The sequence below is a fragment of the Prinia subflava genome, chromosome 24 (genome assembly GCF_021018805.1).
Source record: "Prinia subflava isolate CZ2003 ecotype Zambia chromosome 24, Cam_Psub_1.2, whole genome shotgun sequence".
NCBI classification, from domain to species: Eukaryota; Metazoa; Chordata; class Aves; order Passeriformes; family Cisticolidae; genus Prinia; species Prinia subflava.
Window position 1 is genome coordinate 4,416,760 of NC_086270.1, and position 23,260 is coordinate 4,440,019.

Genomic DNA, 23,260 nt, shown 5'->3' on the forward strand with positions numbered 1-23,260 from the left:
GCCCCGCCCGGGGGTGGGCTGTCTCCGTGACGTCACAGGGCGGGGGCCCCGAGCCCCCGCGCGCTCTTAATCCAGCCGCGCGCCGTAGGGGGCGGGGCCTGTCACCGCGGCGCGCGCCGTGGTCACGTGTGGTGACGGCGCGGTCACGTGTGGGTGGCGATGGCGGCGGCGGGGCCCGGCGCGGGCGCGGCCGAGGACGCGTTCCTGACCTTCTACAACGAGGTACCGCCCGCGCCGCCGCCCGCCCGGGACCTGCGCACCCTGCCGGGCCGGGCTGCGCCGGGGTCGGGGGCCCCGGCGGGCGGGACGGGCGGAGCCGCCATGGGCGCTGGGCAGAGGGTGGGCGAGCGGCGGGTGCCGGCGGGTTGGTGCTCGGCCCGGCCCTCCCACAGCCCCGGTGGCGGCCGGGGAGCGGAGCCCGCGCTCGGCTGAGCCCCGCTCGGCTGAGCGCGGCTCGCGGTCCCTGCGCGCGTGGCCCCGCCGTGCCCCGGCCCGGCCTGGCCGCGGGCGAGCAGTCCCGGGGAGCGGCGGGGCCCGCTCCGTGTGCCCGGCCCCGTTCCCTGTGCCGGGCCCCTCTCGGTACTGCGGGCACAGCCTGAGCGTGATCCCTGAGCTGCCCGCTCACAGGCCGTGCCACTTCGGTGCAGCCGTGTTTCTTTAAATAAAGGTGAACATTCAATGTAAATACACGGTTTGGTTCGACGTAGTGCTGTGAAGGGTAAAAACTGAACTAAATAACCTGTGGTCGCAGTAAAGTGGGCCTGTGTATTGCATCAGTATCACTTAGCGTGTTTAAAGGGCTGCGCTGCCAACAGCGGGTTAAAAGTAACAATGCCGTGGTTTCCAAGGAATCACGGTGACAGAACTGCTGGAGGAGGAGGAGGGAGGGCACAGCTGTACAGCAGGCCATAGAAAAAACAGACAGAGCTATTCTGCGGTGTTTTTTAAAGTTAAAATCTGATGTTGAAAATACTGTTGGCCTGTAGGAAAGGCTAAAAAATATGTGCTGCTAGTGCCTGAGAAAACAACTACAGGCTTGAGGTGAGCAAGGAGCATTATGAACTGTAGTACAGGACAAGGATGACATGATGGAATAAATGTGTAAATGAGGTGTTGTGATGGTCAGTTGATACAGGTCTCTCTTGTTCTTCAGGTAAAGCAAATTGAAAAACGAGACTCTGTTTTAACATCAAAAAACCAAATTGACCGGCTGACCCGACCTGGATCTTCATATTTCAACTTGAACCCCTTTGAGGTTAGTTTGAACATTCTATCCTCCATTCTGGTGTATTAGCTTCCTGCTTCCTGAGTATTTATTCCAGTAAAAGACAACATAAGGAAAGAAAAAAATTCTCTAGGTACAGATTGCTGTGTAGAAGGTTTGCAGAGGACAGCAGGATGGTGTGTATGTGCTCACTGTGTTTGATGGCAGCACAAACAGTATTTTGTCACATTTCCCTCATACAAGAGCACTGAAGATTTGGCTGGGTACTTTCTGAACAGGAGGGCAGTAGCTGGAGGTGGCAGCTTGGCAGGGTCTGGTCACAGCTCTCTTAACTCAGCATTTCTAGTGGTGCGTTTTATTTTGGGTGTTCAACCCAGTAAACTTCTTGTCGTTGATTGATAGAGACAGGACTCCATTGCTTACATGCAAGAATGCAGTTTATTGATTCCAGAGCTCAATTTATATACCCTTACAGCTTTAGCTAAAATTTTCCACTGCCAGGCAATAATCACATTATTAATGTTTCTTAGCAATATTGCTTAACCACAGCCTTACAGGTGTAGTCATACATGACTTCCCAAAACAAAGTACCACATTCCTTTTTTGCTTCCTCCGTTACATTTCTATTTTATGTTCCTTTGGTTTCTGGCCTACCAGGGCCAGGATTTCCACATCCATCATCTCCACTGTGTTCCCTGTCACTGCCCAGCTGCCCCCCATAACTTCTGTAGTGGATAGAGTAAGAAAAGGTCTCTCCATGGCCACACCAGTGAGTAATCTCTGAGGAACCATTGGGGAATGGATAATCCCCTTGCACTTTATAGTTTGATTCTTGTTGCAGTCAGTTATGAAGTCTTAATAAGTAGGAAAGCCTGAGGAAGACAGTAAACAAGCAATAAATAAATAATAATAAGTAAATAAACAATATGGTATTCATCTGGATTTGGCTTTCCCTGGGCGTATTCCTTCCTGGTGTCATCTTTCACCTTTTTCAAGCCTCAGGTGCTTTTTTTAGTCCCAATTCAGGGCTGTTCAACCAGATGAGTCAGCAGATTCACTGTGACAACGTTCAGTTTTGTATAGCTCTTAGTATTTGGCTTGAAGAGTAAATTAAGAAAGCTGTTACAGAGTAGCCTGTAGGAGAGTAGGGGTTTTTTTTACAGGTTCTTTGAGTCATACCAGTGTACATCTGCTCACTTGTTGCTTAAATTTTATATTCAGTAAATTAATTCACAAAAGTGTTTCTAAACTCCGCTACATCTGTAAAGATCAATAAACAAGTGTTGTCATTAATGGAAACCAAACAGTAAAACTACAGTCCTTTTTCAAAATGATGAAATTAGTAAATTGTTATAAAGTAATATGTTTCTTGTCCACTGTTCTGAGTGACCTGACATTGTCCCCAAACCACTGTATGCTGTTGTTTCTGTCAGACTGAGCATTGCTCCAGGACTGGTTGAATGTTCAGACCAATTTATGGATCATAGCTGTTCTACACAAGACTTGAACATAGAGAGGACACTGGCATAACCAGAGGAACTTATCACTGCTGAAAGTAGTGTCACAAATGTCAAAAAGATTGTGAAATGTTTCTGTTTCACTGGGTGAAAATTCATGCTGTGGGGCAAGCTTTGTGGTGTGTGTCTGTGTGCCAGTGAACCAAGTGTTCCAGAATCATAGAATGTGCTGGGTTGAAAGGCACCCACCAGGATCATTGGATCCAGCTCCTGTCCCTGCCCAGACCCCCCAACAATCCCCCCTGTGCATCCCTGCAGCGCTGTCCAAAGGCTCCTGGAGCTGTGGCAGCCTCGGGGCCGTGCCCATTCCCTGGGGAGCCTGGGCAGTGCCAGCACCTCTGAGGGAAGAACCTTTCCCTGATCTCCGAATTCAACCTCCCCTGACTCAGTTTTATGCAGTTTCCTCATGTCCTGTCACTGAGCAGTACCTGCCCCTTGGAAGGATGTTCAGGAGTGTAATGAGTTCTCCTCTTCTTCAGGCTGAACAAACCAAGTGGCTTCAGCCACTCCTCACGAGAGTGTTAGAGCTTGCTGACAGGAACCTGAAACATGGAGAAGCAGCATCAAACTTGCTCTGCTTTCTTGGTCTCTTTTAGGTGCTGCAGATGGATCCTGAAGCCACAGATGAGGAGATAAAGAAAAGATTCCGACAGGTATTCAGCTTTTGCACTCAAAGTCTGTGGAAGGGAAGTAGAAGTGCTGTAGAGATTGTGCAGTTGGGTGTGAGCACAAGAAAAATGGTAGTAAAGCTGTATCTGGGTAGACAGGTGTTTATTTTTGGCAGAAATGGATAGAACAATGCTTGTATCAACAACCTGGTCCAAGCATGATAGGCTGCTTTGCCTGTGCCATGTGATGGGGCTATTGCAAACTAATATAGCCGTGAATAATCAGCCTCTTGAGCTTGAATTCAAAAGGAAAATCAAAAGGTATTTTTTGCAAATATATGGGCTTGGATCCAGATTTTCTCTGAGGTTTCTTTAAGAGTTTCCATGGTCATTTTTAGTGGCTTGGTTACCTGAAAAAGAGGCAGGTCTGCAACACAAGAAGCATCACCCCAGCCTCCCTGTGCTGACAGACCTGCAGGAAAAGTTTTGAGTTTAATCAGTGCATACAGCAAAGAAACAGTCTTTGGAGGGCTGCAGGCTCTACCTGAATAACGTGAGTGTCTTTAGATAGGAAGATGCTGGGTGGCAGAGGAACAGGATGTGGGCTACTCCTGTATGTAGGAAGGAGGAGGATAACTTTTTGGTTTGTTAATGACTTCTCACTTCTGCCAGACAATAAAGTGTGACATTCTCAGCTTTGGGCTGGTAAAACACAACAGGGAGATGTTTGGAATTCAGCAGGGTAATGAAATGAAAAATGTGCATGGAATTGTGCATTGAGGAAATCAAACACCTGAGTGTAGAATGTGGAACAGCCAACAAAGGGCAAAGAAGGCACTGGCTGAACTAAATCCGTTCAGGACTGAAGGCAAAACTTTTCCTGGGAGCTACAAACTGGCAGCTGAAGAGTTCCAGAAGTGGTTATTTTGTATACTTCAACACTAAAGTGGTTTCAGTTGCTGCTCTTCACAGCAATAGCAAAAATAAAAGGTCTATATTAAAAAAAATAAAAGAAACCATATGGGGAAAGTTTGAAATAACTTTCTGAAAGTGGAATATGGAGGATGTGGTTTCCAGCCCAGTTAAAGTTCCCCTCAGGGTGGTAGTGATCCATGTCCTGTCTCTGCCAGGTAAAGTACAGGCAGGAGTTTTCTTAACTTTCACTAAAGTAGCCTAAGGAAAAATGACCACTCTTAAATAGTTTGATTTTTGGACAGCCTTGGGGATATGCTGGAGAACTTCTTGAGAGACTTTGGAGAAATCATTTGAGAATCATCATTTTCTGTTTGTTTCATGTCAAGACCAAGGATACAAATCTTGGATGACGAAGGGGTTGGTATCAGCTCAGGCACTGCAGCTGAGGAGTGTTAAATTGTTTCTGTCATCACAAGCTGCAGATTCTCTTGGACAGCCTGTTGGTTACAGGGATTTGTTCTATCAGCTTTTACTGGCACATGCTTCTGCATGCTGTCAGCTGGTTTGTCCATGTACACAGGAAGATCTCTTTGTATTCTTTCTGTCTGAGCCTATTTCCCTTCTCTCAAAAATCTCTGAAATACTCTTCACCTTTTACCATGATCTTGATAGCAAGATCCTTTTTTTCCAGCTGTCAATATTGGTGCACCCAGACAAAAACCAGGATGATGCAGACAGAGCCCAGAAGGCGTTTGAAGGTAATAACTCTTTCTCTGGGATAGCAGTAGCAACTTTTCTGGTGCTGGTTTAAAAATCCCTTAGGGTGGAGGGGACACAAGGGTTGCTTCCGAGGTGCTTTAGCTGGGGCAGCAGCAGCTGTGTGAGCTGGTGGCATTTCAGCAGGTGGCACTAGGTGGCAACAATGGCATTGTCATGTCACAGCAGGGACAGACATCTTCATGGCGTTTGGGGAGTGTTCAAGAAAAGCTGTTTGATTTGTGCCTTAGATTTTATTCGTAGACCATATGACAGAAGTGGAGTGTTGGGTTTGGGTGTGTGCTTTGCATCACAGGAAGGTGTTCATGCCCATAACTGCAGCTGGTAGGAGTGGTGCTTTCACCTGCTCCTTCCAGAAGGTATCAGATAGTTCTTGCCATTACCGTACCCCAATAATCATGTTATCACTTTCCTAGATATATTTAATAATAAAAAAACCCAACCAGAATAGGCTGCCAAACAAATGACCTCCACAAATTCTAGAAGCCAAATTAGTAATGCCAACAAGTAGCAGTCTTGTGATGCCTTGTGAACATGACTGCTGATGCTATTAATATTGATGCTTTTTGTTAGCTGTAGATAAAGCTTACAAACTGCTGCTAGATCAGGAGCAAAAGAAGAGAGCCTTGGATGTGATACAGGCAGGAAAAGAATATGTGGAGCACACTGTGAGTATTCTGTGGGAACATCCAGAGTTGGGGTGAGTGGTAATCAATTGTTCACATTTTTGTTTCATGTTTAGGTCACTAAACTGAGTAAACCTCTTACTGCACTGTGCAGGTGGGCTCCAAGCTCTTCACAGCAGAAACAAGGCTGCTGTGTCCAGGACTGCTGTTGAGCCCAGTGCAAGATAATTCAGTGAAATTCAGTATTTGAAATAATCAGGTCAGACCACGTGATCTGACCTAAATATTTTTTCTGAGTCTGTGAATGAATGGTGCAGTTCAGATATGTGTAGGTGGAAGAGAAAAGGTGGTGACAGCAGGAGACTGAGAAGTTTGGGGGATATTGACCTACAAGATAAGAAAAGGATCTTGGATGGCATTGGCCAAGAAGTTAGAGTAATGTGGGTGGATTAAAACACAAAAGGCTTGAGGAAGCAGATGATATGAGAGAACTCAGATACTCTTAACACAAGGAACACTTGATGTTCTGTTTGTTGTTATCACTTGAATATCACAAAGCACAATAAACTTCCTGCTGGTTTGGATGGTGTATGTTGAATAAGAAGATAGCTTTCAAGAAATGAAAAGGGATTATGTTGTAGGAATAGTATCCAACACAGTATTGTTAATTACTACAGTTCATGTGATGGTAATCTTGTATGTGTTTGTCTGGACCTAGGAGTGTTTGGTGTAAAACAAAACATCAGTCAAGAGCAGAATTCCTATTGGAATAGGAATCCAGAACCACTTGGATACAATTAAGTAAGCCCTATAAATTTTTTAAGGCTCTTATTTTTGTTCTTAATCTTTAGGTGAAAGAAAAAAAGAAGCAGCTGAAGAAGGATGGAAAACCTCCCACTGTAGAGGAGGATGATCCTGAAGTTGTAAGTTGTACTACGTTTAGAGAAACTGGGGAGTACAAAATGTTCTGAGGAATTAAGATTCAAAGCCACTACAGAAGTATTTATTACACTTGTTAATGTTGTAACCCTTACATTTACAGAAGAACATATTCTGCTTAGCCACTATAGAATATGTGTGAGGTGACACCTGTGTACTGTGGAAATAAAGAGTAAATACATTGTGAGATTGTGTAGATCAAATACCCTGTTCTTTTCTCAAAGCAAGTCTTCATTGCTTGTGCATCCTGCACTCTTTTTTGAATTGAGTTTCTTGTTGTCTTCTGACTCTGGAACTGTGACATTCCTGCTGCTGGCAGAGACACGTGTAACACTCACTGCAGCGTGGCTAAAATGAGCTTGTGACTTTTTAATGAGAGCATTAAAAATGGGAGTTTTGTCTGTTATATTTGTGTAGCACTGAGGGACAGACATGCTGTTCTGCAACAAACCACTTGTATTAAAAAGGGCACAGCATACCTGAATTCTTTTTACTTGGGGCTCTACTCTGGAGAAGTCCAGCAATAAGAGAGGCTGTAACAGTGATAAGTGATTATCAAACATTGACTTCATTAGTCTCAATGCCCTTTTTTTTTTCCTGGAAAGTGATTTCCACCTGTTGATATCATCACAGTAACCCCATAACCATCCTATTTTTCATTTTTCAGAAGTCTGTTGCTCTTTTTAGTAATGAGGATTGCTTTAAGCATACTGATTTCCTACTGGGAAGCCAATGCTAGATTTTTATAACACATCAAGAAGATCTGCTGGAAAATTACCCTATAAAACAGTGACCATTTTGCCTTTTTTTTTGTCAAATGTAACAATACAAGACTTAACCTGAGAATAAGAGGGTTTGAAGTGAACAGTTCTGTTTAGGCACAGCTTCATGAGTACAAATTAAAATGAGACTAATATGAGGTTAATATGCAGTTGTTTGCTGGTGCCAGGGCCAGAATTTAATCAGCAGTGGTTTCTGCCTTTCTTTGTGCTGCTGCTGTTGTCAGGGCAGGATAGGGGTTATGTGGGCATACCTATGATTTGCTTTCTTCTTAGCTTCTTACATTTGTATGTAAAATAGACTTTAACTGTGTTGATGGCATTATTTTAAGATTGGATTTGTGTTTTGCAGTTCAAACAAGCTGTATACAAACAGACAATGAAGCTCTTTGCTGAACTGGAAATTAAGAGGAAAGAAAGAGAAGCAAAAGAAATGCATGAAAGGTATAAATGACATTCTGCTTGTGCAATTCAGGCTCTTCTTCCCCCTTGTGCTTCCTCAAAGAAGATAAGGGATCAGAGAGCCTTAGAATAGCCTAAATTGGAATGAACCTCTGGAGATCATCTGGTCTGACCTCCTGCTGAAAGCAGGGCCTTGGATTGGATTAACAAGGGTCCTGTCAAGCTGATTTCCAATAATGTGGATTCCACCACTTCTCTGGGTAGCCTGTGGGTTGTAGAGCCCTGTGCCTGAGAAAAGCACACAGGAAATTTGCCCTCCTGTGTTGAAGATGTCAATATATTTTATATGTTTGCATTCTATTATGTGTGCACATGGAGGCCAGCCACAACAGTGAAATGGTGACACAATTCTGCATGCTATTAGCTTGTGAAAGATTGATTTTTAATTTATTTAAGTGCCAAAAATACCCTGTGGCACGTGTGCTCCTGAACTATTCCAGGTGTTCTGATCAATGCTGCCTGAGTGCTCACTGTGAGCACTTCCTGCACAGGGCTCTGTGCTGGTCACTGAGGTGGGAGATGGCTCTGGGACATTGCTTTTGATTACAGGTGAAAAGTAGGGGGTTAACATTTTATTTTGTACTTTGGATGCTGAAGTGTTTATTAAGTTCTCAGAAGGTGTACCCTCAACAGTTTTAGAGACTTGGCACTAGGGTGATGTCCAGCTTGTTTTGCTGAGCAAGAGAAGCCAACTCCTTAATTGTATGCCTGCTCTCAGTGGGGCCAAACCATCATCTCTGCTCATTGCTCTTCCAAATTTGAAACCAAATTCTATTTGCTGTGCTGTCTTAGGTGTGCATATTTATGTCTTCTGTAATCTGCCAAAAAATTGGAAGAGCTTTCTAAGATGTTTTGAAAGTATTGCCTTGCTTTTTAAAGTAGATGCTTGTGGGCTCATAACTTTTGTGGCTTCCCTTCTAGGAAGAGGCAGAGGGAAGAAGAAATTGAAGCACAAGAGAAAGCTAAACGAGAACGAGAATGGCAGAAGAACTTCGAGGTATTCAGCAATTTAACTTATAGAATAGGCCTCAGCAAATCTTGTCCATGTTGCAGGGAATGCCTCTGGAGAGATGAGACACATTTTGTATGCAAATCTGTAAGATAATTTAATAGATCTGCACCAGCCTGGGTTTTGTTCTTGTGTGTGGAGAAGAGCCCATCAATAGGGCTTTGGTATCACCTATGCAGAAGCTGGTCTGGTAAATTGAGATATACTATTTTTCATCTCTGCCAGCAGTTCATTCTTTAGTTGTAAAATAGAATTGCTGCTTAGCCCAGGTCACTGGTGACCACTAAAACTTAATCTGGAAGGTGTTTGTGTGGTCTGTTGGTTGCCCCAGCATCCAGATCCCTGCTGTGCTGGGCCCTCTCCCCTCCTGCTGTGGGAAAGGGGCAGGGAAGAGAGAGCTGCTGTAGCCAGAGCCTGCCTGCAGCACTGGTATTGCAGAGATGGGCCTGGAGTGGATCATTCCTGGTCTTGTTCTGTCCTGCTGTGAAATCTTCAGCCTCTAGAGATCACAGGTTGGCTTTGTGGAGAGATTTGGAGGTTCAGAGATTTTTTTGTGGGTTTTGCTTTTTGGTTTGCTTTTTGTTTTGTTTTTTTTTCTCCTCAGGAGGGGTTTCTGCTGCTCAGCAGGTAGGACAGGGAGAGAAGTGCACCAGAGACATTTTTTTTCCATTGTGTCAATGTGGTGAGACTTTGAGCAAGAAGATGAGAGAGGGCAGCAGTACATTTCCCTTCTCTGTTCTCCCTGCCTCCAACCTGCAGCACCAGGACAGTGAGGAGTTGAGACAGAGAAAGGACATGGCACGTTCTGGGCTGGCAGATTAGGAACATCCATTTGAGAGGTTCCTTGTATCCTTTGAGGATTCTGTAGAGAGTAAGGACTGCCCAACCCAACCTGGTGGTTTCTGAAACAAGAATCCAGCACGGTGCTTACACTGTGTAAGTTCCAGTGCACTGTGTTGCTCTGGCTCTTCCCAGTGTCTTGGTGTCCTGGCTGTCAGGGGCAGTGTGCTGGATAAAGGGAAATTGAAGCTGGTGTGTACTGTCTGTGCTTTGGCTCTTGCACTTATTAACTCTCCATTTCTTCCCTGTTGTTCCCAGGAAAGTCGGGATGGTCGTGTAGACAGCTGGAGAAATTTCCAGGCAAATACAAAGGGGAAGAAAGAAAAGAAAAACAGGACCTTCCTGAGACCTCCCAAAGTAAAAATGGAGCAGCGTGAATGATCCTGGAAGCACTGCCCAAGTGCAGCTCCCCAGTCCCTTGTCTGCTTTTAAGGACTCATTGGCACCTAGAGTAAGATTTGCTTTTTAGTAGACTGTTTGTTTCAGTACAATTAATTATCAGTCGAAGTATTTTTTGTACTCTGTCTGTTTGAAATAGGGCCAGAGAATGACCCCGGCCAGGGCCCCGCTACGCGTAGAACACTTGGCTTAGGAGAGCCCCTGCCATTCCTGCTGTCCCATGTGTCTGCTGCCCTGTAACTCGGTGTTTTGTACTTCACACAGACTGTGCTGTTTCACCTCTTCTGTTTCTAGTTTGAGAGCTGAACAAAATATTGGAAACGCATCCAAACCCTTTCAGGCTCCATCTTTCTCAGCAAGTTCAGCTTGGGAAAGGTCTGGACTGACTCTGGGAAGAGGATTCCAGCACTATGGAGTGCAGCTGGCCTGCAGTTAAATCCTGCAGCTCCTCACTGCATTGAGTGGTGCCTGGAAGGAACCTGCCCCCAAGATCTGATTTCCGAACTAAAATCCCAGCTCTCAGGCTTAGACTTCTGTTAATCTCAGACCAGCTGGTCACTTCCTATAAAGGAAAATAACTTCTCTTGATTAATAGTTAAGCTGCAATGGTCTGTATGTAAAATAAATTTTTACCCAAATTACCAGGTTTTTTTTTTCTTGGAATTACTAAAAAATGCAATAGCAAGAGTGTGAATGGAGTGCTGTCACTGAGATGCTGCTGCTCTTCAGCATGAACCTGTGCTCTCTGCCTTTCCACTTCTCCACATCCCTTTTAAGCTGCCCAAGGTGTTCCAAGTGCAGCCTGACACAGAGGGGACATTAGCTGTCCTCATTCTCTGGCTGTGCTCCTGGCAGAGCCTGCCTTAATTCACAGCCTGGCTGGCAATTCTCTGCTGGGAAAGGCCACAGTTGGACTGGTGCAGCTTGGTTGTTCTGTTGGGAAGCTGGAATGTTTGCTGCAGTTCTGCAGTTGGGTGCCTGGGCAGCTCCAGGGCGTGCAGCCAGGCAGTTCCTCCTGGCAGCAGTGCTTTGGGCACCTATGGGTTATGACTGTCTTGCCCTTCAGGACTGTCTTAAAAGCTTCACACTTCTTTCCTGCCAAAATATTCCTGCCAATTCTTACCAACAAGGAAACCCCAGCAACATTTCCTTGTTGAACAGCCCACGGGGCATAAAGGGGAGCAGACAGAAACACATGTGATTTCTTGTTATGAGTGACTCAGGTGGATGCTGTGCCCATGACCTGAGCAATGCCAATGCCACAGAATGTTGGGGGAAGTCCCATGTGAAACCTGGACAGAGCAGTGGCAGCTGGAAAGAGTGGGTCCCCCATGTGCCCAAGCACCCCTTCCTCCCAGGCTGAGGGAGCACAAGGACCTAGCGGGGTTACAGTGCTGCAGAAGGGCTACAGGAAGGAGCTGCCCCTGCCTGAAGCATTTTCTGGCTGACGTTTTCTGATTTCGGGACTCCCACAGCAGAGCAGTGCCCTTCCTGGCACTTTGCCCAATGAGTCTCCACCTATCATGGAAGCCTTGGAACAAGTGCTCACTGTGCTGCCTGCTGGCCCTGGGATCTGGAAGGAACTGAGGAGCCCAGAGGACAGACCTGGTGAGGGGACTGGCCCCCCTTGCTGAACTGGGAACATTCCTGCACCCCTGGCCCAACCAGGGAGTGCCCCTGACCCGGAGCTGTGCCAGGGCTGGGCTGTCCCACCTCTGACCTGTGAGGCACCAGGTGCCACAGGAGTGTGAGGAGCCCCTCGCCACCAGGGGAGCCTCAACCACTGTGTCCCTTCTGCTGCCTGCCCGAGGAAGGACTGCAGGAACTGGTGTCAAGCTCCAGGGTGCAGCCAGGGCACGGCTGAGGGCGTCTCAAGTGCCAAGAGGGAAGTGAGTCACTCACCTGGGAGCCAGCACGACGCCCTCCTTCCTGTCAGAGCCTCTTCCCAGGCAGGAGCTCACACACAGCTCGGCCCTGCTGGTGTCTCCACTTGCAGCAGGGACCCGGGGGCTGGGGTCTGACTGAGCTGGGGCAGGTGCTCTGTGAACCCAAGGTAAGACACTTTTCCTTTCTGTTGCTCTCCCAGACCTCCCTCCATGAGCTCCTTCTGTGGATAGCTCAGGGCATGGGCTGGCTCAGCATCCCCCATGGATCTCTGAGCCACGGCATCTCAGACAGGGCCAAGGGCTTCTGAGGCATCTTCATCCTCCCAGCATGGGTGGGGGAAGGCACTGCCTGTTCCCAATGCCCAGCAAGCAGGGATGAGGATGAGGTGACTGCGTGAGGCAGGGAGATGCTGCTGGTGCCTTTGGGGCTGTGGGGAGGGGGGCTGCCCTCAGCCAGGTCCCATTCCACCCCAGTGACAAGGACCCTGGCTTTGCTTGGTTGCTGTGAAGGAAGGTGAGGAGCCCTGCCTGCACTGCACTCCTGTGAGGAAGAGGAGGCAGCGCTTGGAGCCTCTCGATGCCAGGTCCCTCATCCCACTGGGCTGGGCAGGCAGAGGGGCAGAAGGCCAGCAGCTGTGGCAGGAGGTGTCTCTGCAGCTGGGGGCAGCAGGAGCACTGTCCCAGCTGTGGCAGCTCAGACAGGACGTGGCTTTGGCCTCCAGCAGAGCTGTGACAGCCTTGGGCTGTGGCACACAAATCCTGACACAATGACCCTGGAACTCACCCCTCTGCCCAGAGCAGCAGGGCTTGGGAACCACAAACAGCTGGAGGCTGCCCTGCTCCCTGCCTCACCCACTGCTGGGGGGGCTGTCCAGCCAGCAGCAGTGACATTCTCTGCCAGGCTGGGCAATCCCTGTGGCACAGCCAGCAGCAGGAGCCATGCCCTGCCTTGACAGCTGTCAGAGGGTACCCAAGGAGTGGCTTCTGGCCCATGGGTTTGTGTTTGTGTTTTCCTGCTGAGCAAGCCCAGCTCTGGGGCACATTCCTGCAGGGTTGGTAACGAGGTGGGGACTGGCTGTGCTCAGCTCTGAAGTGCTCATGACGGGGGAAGCTGACTTTATTTGGTATTTCTTTCCTGCAACATGCAAAAGAAAATTTTGCAGTATTACGTGAGTAGTGGGAACTCACAGACAGTAACAGCACCAGCTGAGCGTGTGCTGCAGCTCTCGAAGAATTTAATGGTTTTACAAAGACCCATCCTGGCTCTCAAGAATGTGTCCTGGGGACTGGAACCAGCAGGGACCAAGCTCACCTGTGTGCCAGTGGCTGGTGCTGTCACAAGCTGCTTGTTGGTATTTCACCTTGTCCTTGTTTGCTGCCTGTGTCACTGACAGGGCAGTCACAGACCCATCAGCTGAAATGCTGCTCCTCCATTTACACTCCTTGGAGAGCTCTCCTCTGCCAACACAGTGTAGCTTGCTCTTGGGAAGAAATCTCTGGGTATTTCCTTTTAAAAGCAAGAGTTTCTGATCCCTCCAAAATTGACATGTGGTTATCTAAAGCGAGTATGTTGCTAACGGGCTATGTCTAAGAAGGAAAGGACTGCAAGGAGATGTGCCAGGGGCAGGTGGGGCTTACAGGAGGCACTGGGCATCTGCCACGGCAGCATGTGCTGCCACTAGAATGCTGCTGGGTGCCACACCCATGGGGAATAACCACTGCCCTCCAGTCAGCCTGTGTGGGGTTTTCCCCAGAGAGTGGAATTTGGAACAGCTGCTCTGAGATCCAGCACGTACAACAACCTGAAGGACTACCAGTGATCCTTAACAGCATCTGCGGGAATAAGTTTATTTATTTTTTTATTAGGTCGCAAGCTGGCTTGATGAAAGTGAAGGCATATTCAAGAGTGGGTTTTTTTTCCTCAACTCAGCCTTGCACAAGTGTCAGAGCTGTCAGCCGGTGTGTGCATTCCCTGGGTGGGAAGAGCAGGAAACAGGGTCAAACACAGGGCAGTGAGACTGCCAGGAGTGCTGAGCGAGCCCAGCCTCCACCGGCAAAATACATCTTAATGTTGGAGTCAGTTCCACGCTCAGAAATCGGCAGGAGAGCAGGGGAAGAGGGTCCCCGGGTGGGAAGGGAGTAAAAGGGAGGAGCTGGCTGTGGGCACTGTACGGGGACAAAAGGATCTGCTGATGCAGAATGGCCACGCTGCAGGGCTGAGCAGAGGAAGGATGAAGACTTCTGAAGGTTCCTCCCCAGCCCAAAACCCCCTGGGCTTTCATTTCCTCTAAGGGCTGGGTTGTGGCAGGACAGTGAGCCAAGATTTGTCAAGTCTTGCTACATCCCCTGCAAGCACTCCCGTTGCCCCTGACATCGCTGGCTGCTCTCCCCAGAGACTTGGGCTGGCTGTCAGCCAACCTCCACAGCAGGCTCGTGTTTGGTTTTAAGTTTAAACCCCCAGGAGCAGCCTAAAGGGCAGAGCTGGGACTCTGTCTCATCCAGGAAGGGTCAGGTTCCTTCATCCTTACAGCAGCTGATGGGAAGGGGAAGGAGGGAGGATGTCTGGTGGCAGAGGGAAGGAGATGGCTGCAGCTTCCATCCCAGCACAGCTCTGGAGCATCACTGCAGGAGCCTCAGCTCACCCTCACGTGGCCTGACAGAGCTTGGCTGTCCCTTGCTGCACATGCCAGCCCCCATGCAGCCCACCCTGCTGAGGCTCCCATCCCACGTGGTGCCACTGCTGCAGGGCTCCCTCACATTGCAGGGGCTCCACTCTGCTCAGGGGGCTTCTGAACACCTTGGCCACCCTGTGCTGTGGTTGTGGCACTGCCATGTTGTGGTGTCCATGTTCTCCTGGTTGTCTTGGAGTTCTCCTTGAGCAGAGTTCGGAGCAGCAGGATGTGGATTGCAGAGCCCCTGCACATCTCCAGCCTGGGTGGAGCTCACCGAGGGATCCTGGGGCTGCCAGGCACCTTCAGGGCACTCTGCTGAAGTGCACACCTCGTGTTTCCCTCTGTAGTGGCCCTGGGAACCTCTGGAGAAGAGCCAGGGAAGAGCCAACCCAGGCAAAGAAGCCCAGACTGGTGCTGGGGCTTTGCCTGCCCCTGGCTGGAGACATCCAGGCACTGGCACTGACAGTGGGTGGGTTCTGGCATGGTCTGGCTGCCCTGGTACTGTGCATCCCAAACCCTGGGGACTCCTGAGGCCAGGTGAGCCAAAAGCCAGGGCAGCACTGCTGCTGTCCACCTTGGCCCCTCTGTCAGCTCTCCCTTGTGATGAGGATGAGCGTGCTGATGCTCTCCATGCTGATGCTGTGTCCCAGCCTGGAGCCAGGGCTCACCAGCCCAACAACAAAAGTGACTTGGAAGTGTCCCAGTGTCTGTGCCAGCTCCTTGCTCTTGGAGACGTTTGGCTGGCGTCCTCAGAGGCCCAGGGCACACAAGCCTCAGCCTGTCCCTGTGGCTCCCAGGACACGAAGCCATGCCAGGGGGGTCTCTGGTGCCCCCAGAGCATGGACATGGCCAGGACCTTCTATGGAATGTTTGTTAGGGGCATTTCCTGAGAAGAGCCAGGAGAGCTCTTCCCAGCCTTCCCAGAGGAGCTCCAGTGCAGGCTGGCCTCTTCTGCTGCTGCTGCTGCTCTGTCATTGCCCAGCAGCCTTGTAGCAGGCTCAGACACCCCTTTGTCCTGCTGATGGACTCCGTGGCTCTGCTCTGGTGTTTCACAGTGACCCCAAGCCCCAGACTCGGGCTCTGTAGGTGTGTCAGGTGAGAGGTGTTTGCTCTAAGCTCACATCTGTGCTGCGTGCAGGTGTAAGAGCAGAGGAAGGCACGGAGGGCAGGTTAATCGTCACCACGGGAGCCACAGCCTGGGATTTACAGCTTGGCTGGGGTGTGTGTGCAGCTTTGCTTGTCAGAGGTGTCTGTGAGCACCCCACCATCAGCTTTACCCTGCAGAGTGAGCTTCAGGCTGCCACAGTTAACAGGGGACATAATGTGATGGTGTAACAACCTGCCCTGCTGAATATCTGAGATAAAGAGAGACTTGGGATGGTGGAATCCCTGGATTAATTCCAACACAAGTGTGAAGGAGACTGCTAGGAAATGAGTCTGTCCATATATGAGTTTCCTGTCTTTTCCTTTCCTGGAAGTTATTAAGTGAAAGTTTTTCAGCTATTCATCTGTTTGGGAGGAAGATGCTCAAAAATTGTCTAATCTCAAATCTAAATGGGGACACAGAGTGGATTCCTATTCTGCCTTTAGAAGAAAATCCCAATTTTGCCCTCTTTCGGGATCATCAGAAGCAGAGATACTCTGAGGAAAAAGCCTTAAGGACTTTCCAGACCTTTGCTGTGGCGAATTGTCTTTCCTCTACAGCTTATTTTATTTCTCATTTCCTTTAGCTGATGTCACACATTTCCTCTCTTCTAGTGACTCTGCAGTCATGCTCGAGTTGTTCCCATTCTGGTGCCCTGCTCTTGAGAGCTGCCAGTGTGGAGATTGTCCAGCCCCAGGGCAGGGAAAATAACACCTGGGACACAACCAAGCATCCTCAGTGAAACCCCCACCGCTGCTAAGGCTGAAGATGGACATACTGTGCTGAATTTTTTCAACTCTGGTAAGCAGAAAATACACTTTATTAGTACTATTCCTCTTGGGATGTATTCTTGCTGATGACAGAGCTTGCTTGCATCTATTAGCCAGTAAATCCTGACTGGGAGGGCTCATGGTGAGTGTACAGAGCAGGAGCAGGACGGGCAGGTGCCCTGACCACGCTGGTCACTTCTACCTTCAGCCCTGCATGTGTGCAGCTGGTGGTACAAACCACCCGGGATTGCTGCCTGGGGGATTGTGATGAGGCAGTGGCTTGGGCTGGAGGTCTCAGGGGGTTTGGCCAGGCAGCACAGGCAGCTGCAGCAGAGAACAGGAGCCACAGCCACCCCACCCTGCCCGTGATGCCTGCTCGCCTTTCTGCTGGCACAGGCTTCAGAGAAAGGGGCACTGCCTCAGCAGGACAGGCTGAGGAGAGCCCGGGCAGAGCACTCCAGGACTCAGGGCATTCACAAGTGTACAGAGACATGAGCCTGGGCTCCTCGGGCTGAGGAGGGAATTGGGCACTGGGTGAATTCCCTGGGGAGTGGTGCTGTGTTCCCTTCTAGCTGTGCTCAGTACAACACCTCACTCAAAGGGAAGGACACCTCACTTGTGCTCCCCTGCAGGACCCTGGCACTGGCACAGCACAGAATCCTAATGCAGAGATAGGTGAGCTCTCCCAGGGGGTGCTGGGGCCAGGGGATGGCACTGCCACCTCCCCCAGACCACCTTTGCCAGAGATTTCAGCACACTGGAAGCAGTCACAGAGCACATTCTCACACCCACCTCCCCATTTCAGGGCACAGCCCTGTGCCTCAAGCCCACCTTCTGTGCAGGACCCTGCCGTGGAGGGGACGTGCATGTTCACTCTCCCTTCCACCCCATCTGCTAATTCTGGCAGCTGCTGTGCAGTCTGCAGACAGTAAAGTTCACCAGAGCTCCTGGGCAAAGTTTGGTGGCCACCATGTCATTGTGCAGAACCAGAAATGCAGGTGTGGGTGCCCTGGGGCACTGTCTGAAGGGACTTCGTGTTCTGTGCCCATGTGTTGGATGTAAGCACTTCTCCTCATGGATCTTGCTTAGAGAGATGCATTACCTGTCTGGTTTGTTTTTTTTTTTTTTGTTCCTGCCACTCTTGGTATACTCAGGTCTGATACTACAGGAATAGACCACCTTTAATTGCAAAGATCCCAGCCTTAAGCACCAGAACTATTTGCTGGTGTTGCAGATAGTCACAGCAGTGTGAGTTTATGATGCAGATTTGGAAAAAAAAAAGTTCTGTAATGATCTCAGGTAATTAGGAGTTGTTTGGTTTGTATTCCTTATCCTAATGTCAGACTAGTATATCAAACGTTACACTCCCCGAGACGAAGCCCATCACCTGAATAATCCCCTGCCCTTTGGAGATCAGGGGGCTCTCAGAAGGGTGGCAGAGATCAAGGTGAATGAGGAGAACGTGTCCCCTGTGCCAGCCCCCAGCACTGCCACGGCTGCGTGTCCCTTCCACGTGGACCATGGCTGGAGGATTGAGCTTCAGGACACTCAGAACTCAGCACTGCCCAGCATGCAGCTGCCTGGGAAGGCCCAAATCTTGTAATGGTTGTGTCCTTAGGGGACCTGAGAGGGGTGAGGAAGGACAGGATCCTCAGGAAGATCGCTGCTGTCTTCCTCTTCTAAGGACTGGGGAGCAGCACCGAGGGTTGCAATTCAGTGGAAAAAGGGAGAGCAAGTCCAGCTGACTTCCCCATTTGCAGAGGAGAATTGCAAACGTACAAATGTGTAAATGAGGAACAACAGCACAAGGGCACCCGGGGAGACTCAACCCACAGAGGATGGGATGGGGTTTCCTGGCACTGGCTGCTGCTGGAGAGGACCCAGAACATTTTTAGTCAGGAGGGCACCAGCTCAGGGGCAGCAAGTGAGGGAAGTGATCCTGTCCCTCTACTCAGCCCAGATGAGGCCACATCTGGAGTGTTGTGTCCACTTCTGGGCTCCTCAATCTATAATCAAACCCCTCAAGAAAAGCCATGGAGCTCCTGGAGGGGGTCCAGTAGGGGCTGCAGAGATGATGAAGGCACTGGAGCATCTCCCTGATCAGGAAAGGCTGAGGGAGCTGGGGCTGTTCAGCCTTGAGAAGAGACCTCTGAGAGAGGACCTGTCTGTCTGTGTCTGCAGGGAGGGGTCAGGGGGACAGGGCCAGACCCTTCAGTGGTGCCCAGCAGCAGGACATGGACACCAGGCACAAACTGAAACACAGGAAAGTCCCACCTGAATATGAGAAAAACTTCTCAGCTGTGAGGGTGACAGAGCCCTGGAACAGTCTGCCCAAAGAGGCTGGAGTCTCCTTTCCTGGAGTTATTCAGGCTCTGCCTGGATGCCATCCTGCACAACCTGCTCAGGGTAATCTGCTTCAGCAGGAGCTGGGCCAGGTGATTTCCCAAGATCTTTTCCAACCCCAACTCTTCTGGGATTCTGTGAGACATTTTTACGACATATTGATTCGCCTCCAGAATTATTTAAAATAAGTATAAAGAAGTTAAAAAGTATCAGGAACCATGTTGGGAGGTAGGGGCATGGTGGAGGTGGCAGGGGAAGAAAGGAGAACCAGTTGCAAGGACAGGATGAGTCATAGAAAACACTCCTGATTCTAGCAGAAGATTAAGAAACTTGAGACAGGGCAGAGCAACAGATTATTTTTATCAAAGAACTGTCCTTCGGAAAAGTATTTTAAAATTAGAGATGAGTGATCTGAGAGCTCACTGCAGCAAACAATGCTGGATGAAGACACAGAGGTTTGTATGCTGTGGAAATGGGATCAAAGAGAGGACCTGGGAGCCAGGGCAAGTGTCTGGCTGGAACCAAGGCATCAGCAGAACTCCTACGGTCTTAGACAAGTGATAATGAAAGGTGGGCTTTGGATTAGCAATGGTGCCAAACCAATCAGCTTGATTTCTGCTGTCTATTTTCAGGTAAGAAGAAAAGCTGTGACAGGAAACTGCTTCAGACGTGCCCACTCAACACCATGATGTCTGCAAAGGGCAGAGGAGGTGCAGAAGGCAGTGCTGCTTCCTACGTTTCATGCCACATAGATTCCGAGTTTCGCTACAACCTCTTTACTGTTTTCTACAGCATTATTTTTATTCTGGGTTTTGTTGCCAACTGCTATGTTCTCTGGATTTTCAGCCGTATTTACCCCACCAAAAAACTCAATGAAATCAAGATCTTCATGGTGAATCTGACAGTAGCTGACTTGCTCTTCTTAGTTACGATGCCAATGTGGATTGTTTACTACCACCACCACGGAGACTGGATCATGCCTGCATTCCTCTGTAATGTGGCTGGCTGTTTATTTTTTGTTAATACCTACTCTTCTGTTGCGTTTCTGATGGTCATCACATACAACCGTTACCAAGCTGTGACCAATCCTATTAAAGCTGCTCAGCTGACCACCCAGAGAAGAGGTATCTACCTATCAGCAGCTATCTGGATCCTAATAGTGGGCAGCTCTTTGTATTACCTTTTTGGCAATAATACTAACCAGGAGGAGGTTGACTCCAGGAATTTCACGCGGTGCTTTGAGCGCTATGACTCCTCGAGTGACGTTTCAGCTGTTCTCGCCATTCACGTCATCATCTGTGTCCTCTTCTACATCATTTTCCTTTTCATACTAGGTTGGAACATTGTCATCATCAGGACCCTGTTCTCCAAGTCAGTGCACCCACGGAAGAGCGCTCACGTCAAGCAAAGGGCCCTGTGGATGGTGTGCACGGTGCTGGCTGTGTTCATCATCAGCTTTGTGCCCCATCACATCGTGGACCTGCCCTGGACTCTGACGGTTCTGGAGCAGTGGCAGAAGGAGAACTGCCAGCTGCGCCAGCAGCTCAACGATGCTCACCAGGTGACTTTGTGCCTCTTGAGTACCAACTGTGTGCTGGACCCCATCATCTACTGCTTCCTCACCAAGAAGTTCCAGAAGCACGTTTCAGAAAACCTGAAAAGCATGAGAGGGAGTCGCAAATGCTCCAGGCAAACAACAGACACGATGATTGAGGGCACCATTCACCAGGACGATGCCATCAGGATCTCTTAGGACACTCAGTGTGTTCTGATTGCACATGGACAGGCGTGAATTATTCACTCATCTTTTCTCAAGAAGAGGCACCAAGACATATGACAGAGGACCGGGATTTTACATTTTCTTTTTCCCAGTAGGCAGAAGAATGGATGCTCATTTCTTCTGTCACATGCAACGGGCAGAACTGGAACCTGCAGTAATCTGGCAGCAAAGCCCTTCTGTCCGGGCTGGTTTCTCATGGGCACTGAGAACAGCTCAGATGACCTGCTTTAACATGAGTGTGCCACTGAGCCTCTGCAGTGAGCAGCTTGAAGCTGAGTGTACCAAAACTACCCATTGTGTCAGTCCAGCACCATCCCTGCTCCTCTGCCTGCCCAGCCCTCACAGTGATCCAGTATCAGAGCTGTAAGGGACTTCTAAAAGACCTGGAAGAACAGATTGAGCTCTGAATATCATCAGGAGGCTCTTCTAAGCAGCTTACATGGTCCTGTGAAGAGACCCTGAGTGATGACGCTCTTGAGTGGCAGTAAGGGATATAGCCCACGGAATTCCTCCACTGCTGTCCAAGAGATCTGCACCTCTGATCCCTTCATCCCTTCTTAGCAACTCACGGGGTCTGCTGGGACCCAAACTTGATGGATGTCTGCAAGCAGCTATGGTGAATCTTTGCTTCCAGATCCTGAGACAGTAAAGTAGGGAAGGAAAGAAGAGGAATTGGCAGTGTCTCAGCACACCTCCCTCCCTCCCTGCACCAGATCAGCATTATGGCCAAAGGGCACCGTGGTCTGCCCTGGCTCCCTGTGTGAGAGCAGAACGGGTCAGGCAGTGGCCTCATGCACTCAGTAATTTCCAACTGACTGCACGTGTCTGCAGACACCCAGACTTGCTCAGGAGGAGGGTCCAGATAACAGAGAGCTACTGGGAGCATGGGCATTATGATAAAGAAAAAAAAAAAGCTTAAAATGCTTCTGTATCTTTGTACTTATTTATTTAAATTAGGGTTATAGCCATTACATTATTCCTTCCTCCAGCCTTTCCAGGTCTGCTGCAAATAATCAAAGCTGACTAGTTCTTGATCTACAGCAAGTGGAGTGTTAGGTCAGGACACTTGACAGACAAATAATTCAGACACTCCAACAGCACTGGAGGCCCTCTCCCAGGGCCGGATGCAGTCCACTGGGGCCCAGGGCAAGGTCATTTTCCATGAGTGCTGAGTTCTGTTACCAGTCATGAGACACTTGGGGCTCCTTTTCTGACCCAAATTGCTCAATCTAGCACAGGAAATTGGGCAGGGAAGGGAACTTACTTGTTTTCACAACAGTTGTTGGTTCCCTAAAAGACCTAGTCTGTTGATAACAGGAAGAGTGTATCTAACCTGTGACACCAATTATTCATGTGCAGCACAGCAGCCTTCCCATACCTGCCTGAGAATGGGAGAGATAACCTCAAGTCTTTCCAAAGACAGGATCAATATTTGCACTGCTTTGCCTGTACCCAGGGGAGATACAGATGCATCCTCTGGAGCTCCTCAGGCAGCTTTTGTCTTTATTTGTGCCAGTGAGGAAAAGGACTGAGATGTTTATTTTTTTAAGGCTGTTGCCAGGGCCAGCCCTGCACTCCAGGCCCAGTGCCAGAGGAGAGTCTGATCACAATAAGAATGCATCTCCCTCCTAGTCCTGGGCTCTGCTCCAGGGATGGCCACCCGCAACAAACCCTCGCCAGAACCTCACGCTCCTCAGACATGTTCAAAGATGCACCCTGAATCTGCAGAGCCACAGCACACAGGAAGGGAGAGACTTCTCTGATTTAGAACCCTAAATGTGGCTTGCTGGAGGAATCTGCCTCTGTTTCTGCATTGTTCTGTGGGCACACTCTGGATGAGGAGCTCACACAGCTGGCAGAGGGGGCCCTGCTTTCCCCGCTTGGCTCCCAGCAATAGTGGAGCTCTCATTTCACAGACCCTAAAGCCCTGATAGATGGAGTTTGGCAACTGTTGGAGGAAATGGAAAGGATTTTTACGTGGAAAGCTGGCAGGTGCATGATCTACTCATTCTTGGAAAGCTTGCAAGAGTTTACTGTTTAGCTCTTTACCATGGGTACATAAGAAGTTTTATTCCACAGGAAGCACTGTGGGCTCAGGGAATGAACATAAACTTGGATCTGCGGAAAAGGATAAGCAGAGGGAAAAGCCCCAAGGCCATGTCAGGAGATGTTGCTCTTATTAGTCGGTAAAAATGCATTTCTAAAAACCAAACTAAGCTGCTACTTCTGTTCCTGGAAATGCTTTCCATTCTTACCACAATGTTGCATTACTCTGCTTTACCTTGCAATGAAATGGATCCTCAAAAGTTCTTTTAAATAAAGTGTGTTCCCCAAGTGTTTTGCCCTTTATCTTTTCCCACCTTCTCATCTTTCTGTATTTATACTTGAGGGAAAGCCTTGGTACCACACTGAAACAGCTTCAATGTGTCTTTATATATATATCTTTTTAAACTATCATATAAACTCTTGGGAGGGATGAAATTAAAGGCTCAGTAAAGTTCTACCTGCTAAAAGGGAAAGGGAAGAAATAATTTCAGATAGGAAACAACTTCTGAAAACCCAGCCCACA

The 23,260-nt window shown here is 49.0% G+C and overlaps 2 protein-coding genes across 2 annotated transcripts; both read left to right on the forward strand.

Moving 5' to 3' along the window:
• The first annotated feature begins 68 nt into the window (after nucleotides 1–68).
• Nucleotides 69–10,737, forward strand: DNAJC8 (DnaJ heat shock protein family (Hsp40) member C8). Its single transcript, XM_063418924.1, has 9 exons — nucleotides 69–222; nucleotides 1,154–1,255; nucleotides 3,339–3,395; nucleotides 4,957–5,023; nucleotides 5,616–5,710; nucleotides 6,520–6,591; nucleotides 7,739–7,830; nucleotides 8,770–8,845; nucleotides 9,956–10,737. Exons 1-9 carry the CDS (start codon nucleotides 160–162, stop codon nucleotides 10,076–10,078), a joined length of 747 nt encoding a protein of 248 aa, XP_063274994.1. The 5' UTR covers nucleotides 69–159; the 3' UTR covers nucleotides 10,079–10,737.
• A 756-nt stretch (nucleotides 10,738–11,493) lies between these two features.
• On the forward strand, nucleotides 11,494–23,026 carry PTAFR (platelet activating factor receptor). The gene is made up of 3 exons (XM_063419117.1): nucleotides 11,494–12,149; nucleotides 16,413–16,599; nucleotides 19,544–23,026. Exon 3 carries the CDS (start codon nucleotides 19,597–19,599, stop codon nucleotides 20,662–20,664), a length of 1,068 nt encoding a protein of 355 aa, XP_063275187.1. The 5' UTR covers nucleotides 11,494–12,149; nucleotides 16,413–16,599; nucleotides 19,544–19,596; the 3' UTR covers nucleotides 20,665–23,026.
• Nucleotides 23,027–23,260: the final 234 nt, after the last annotated feature.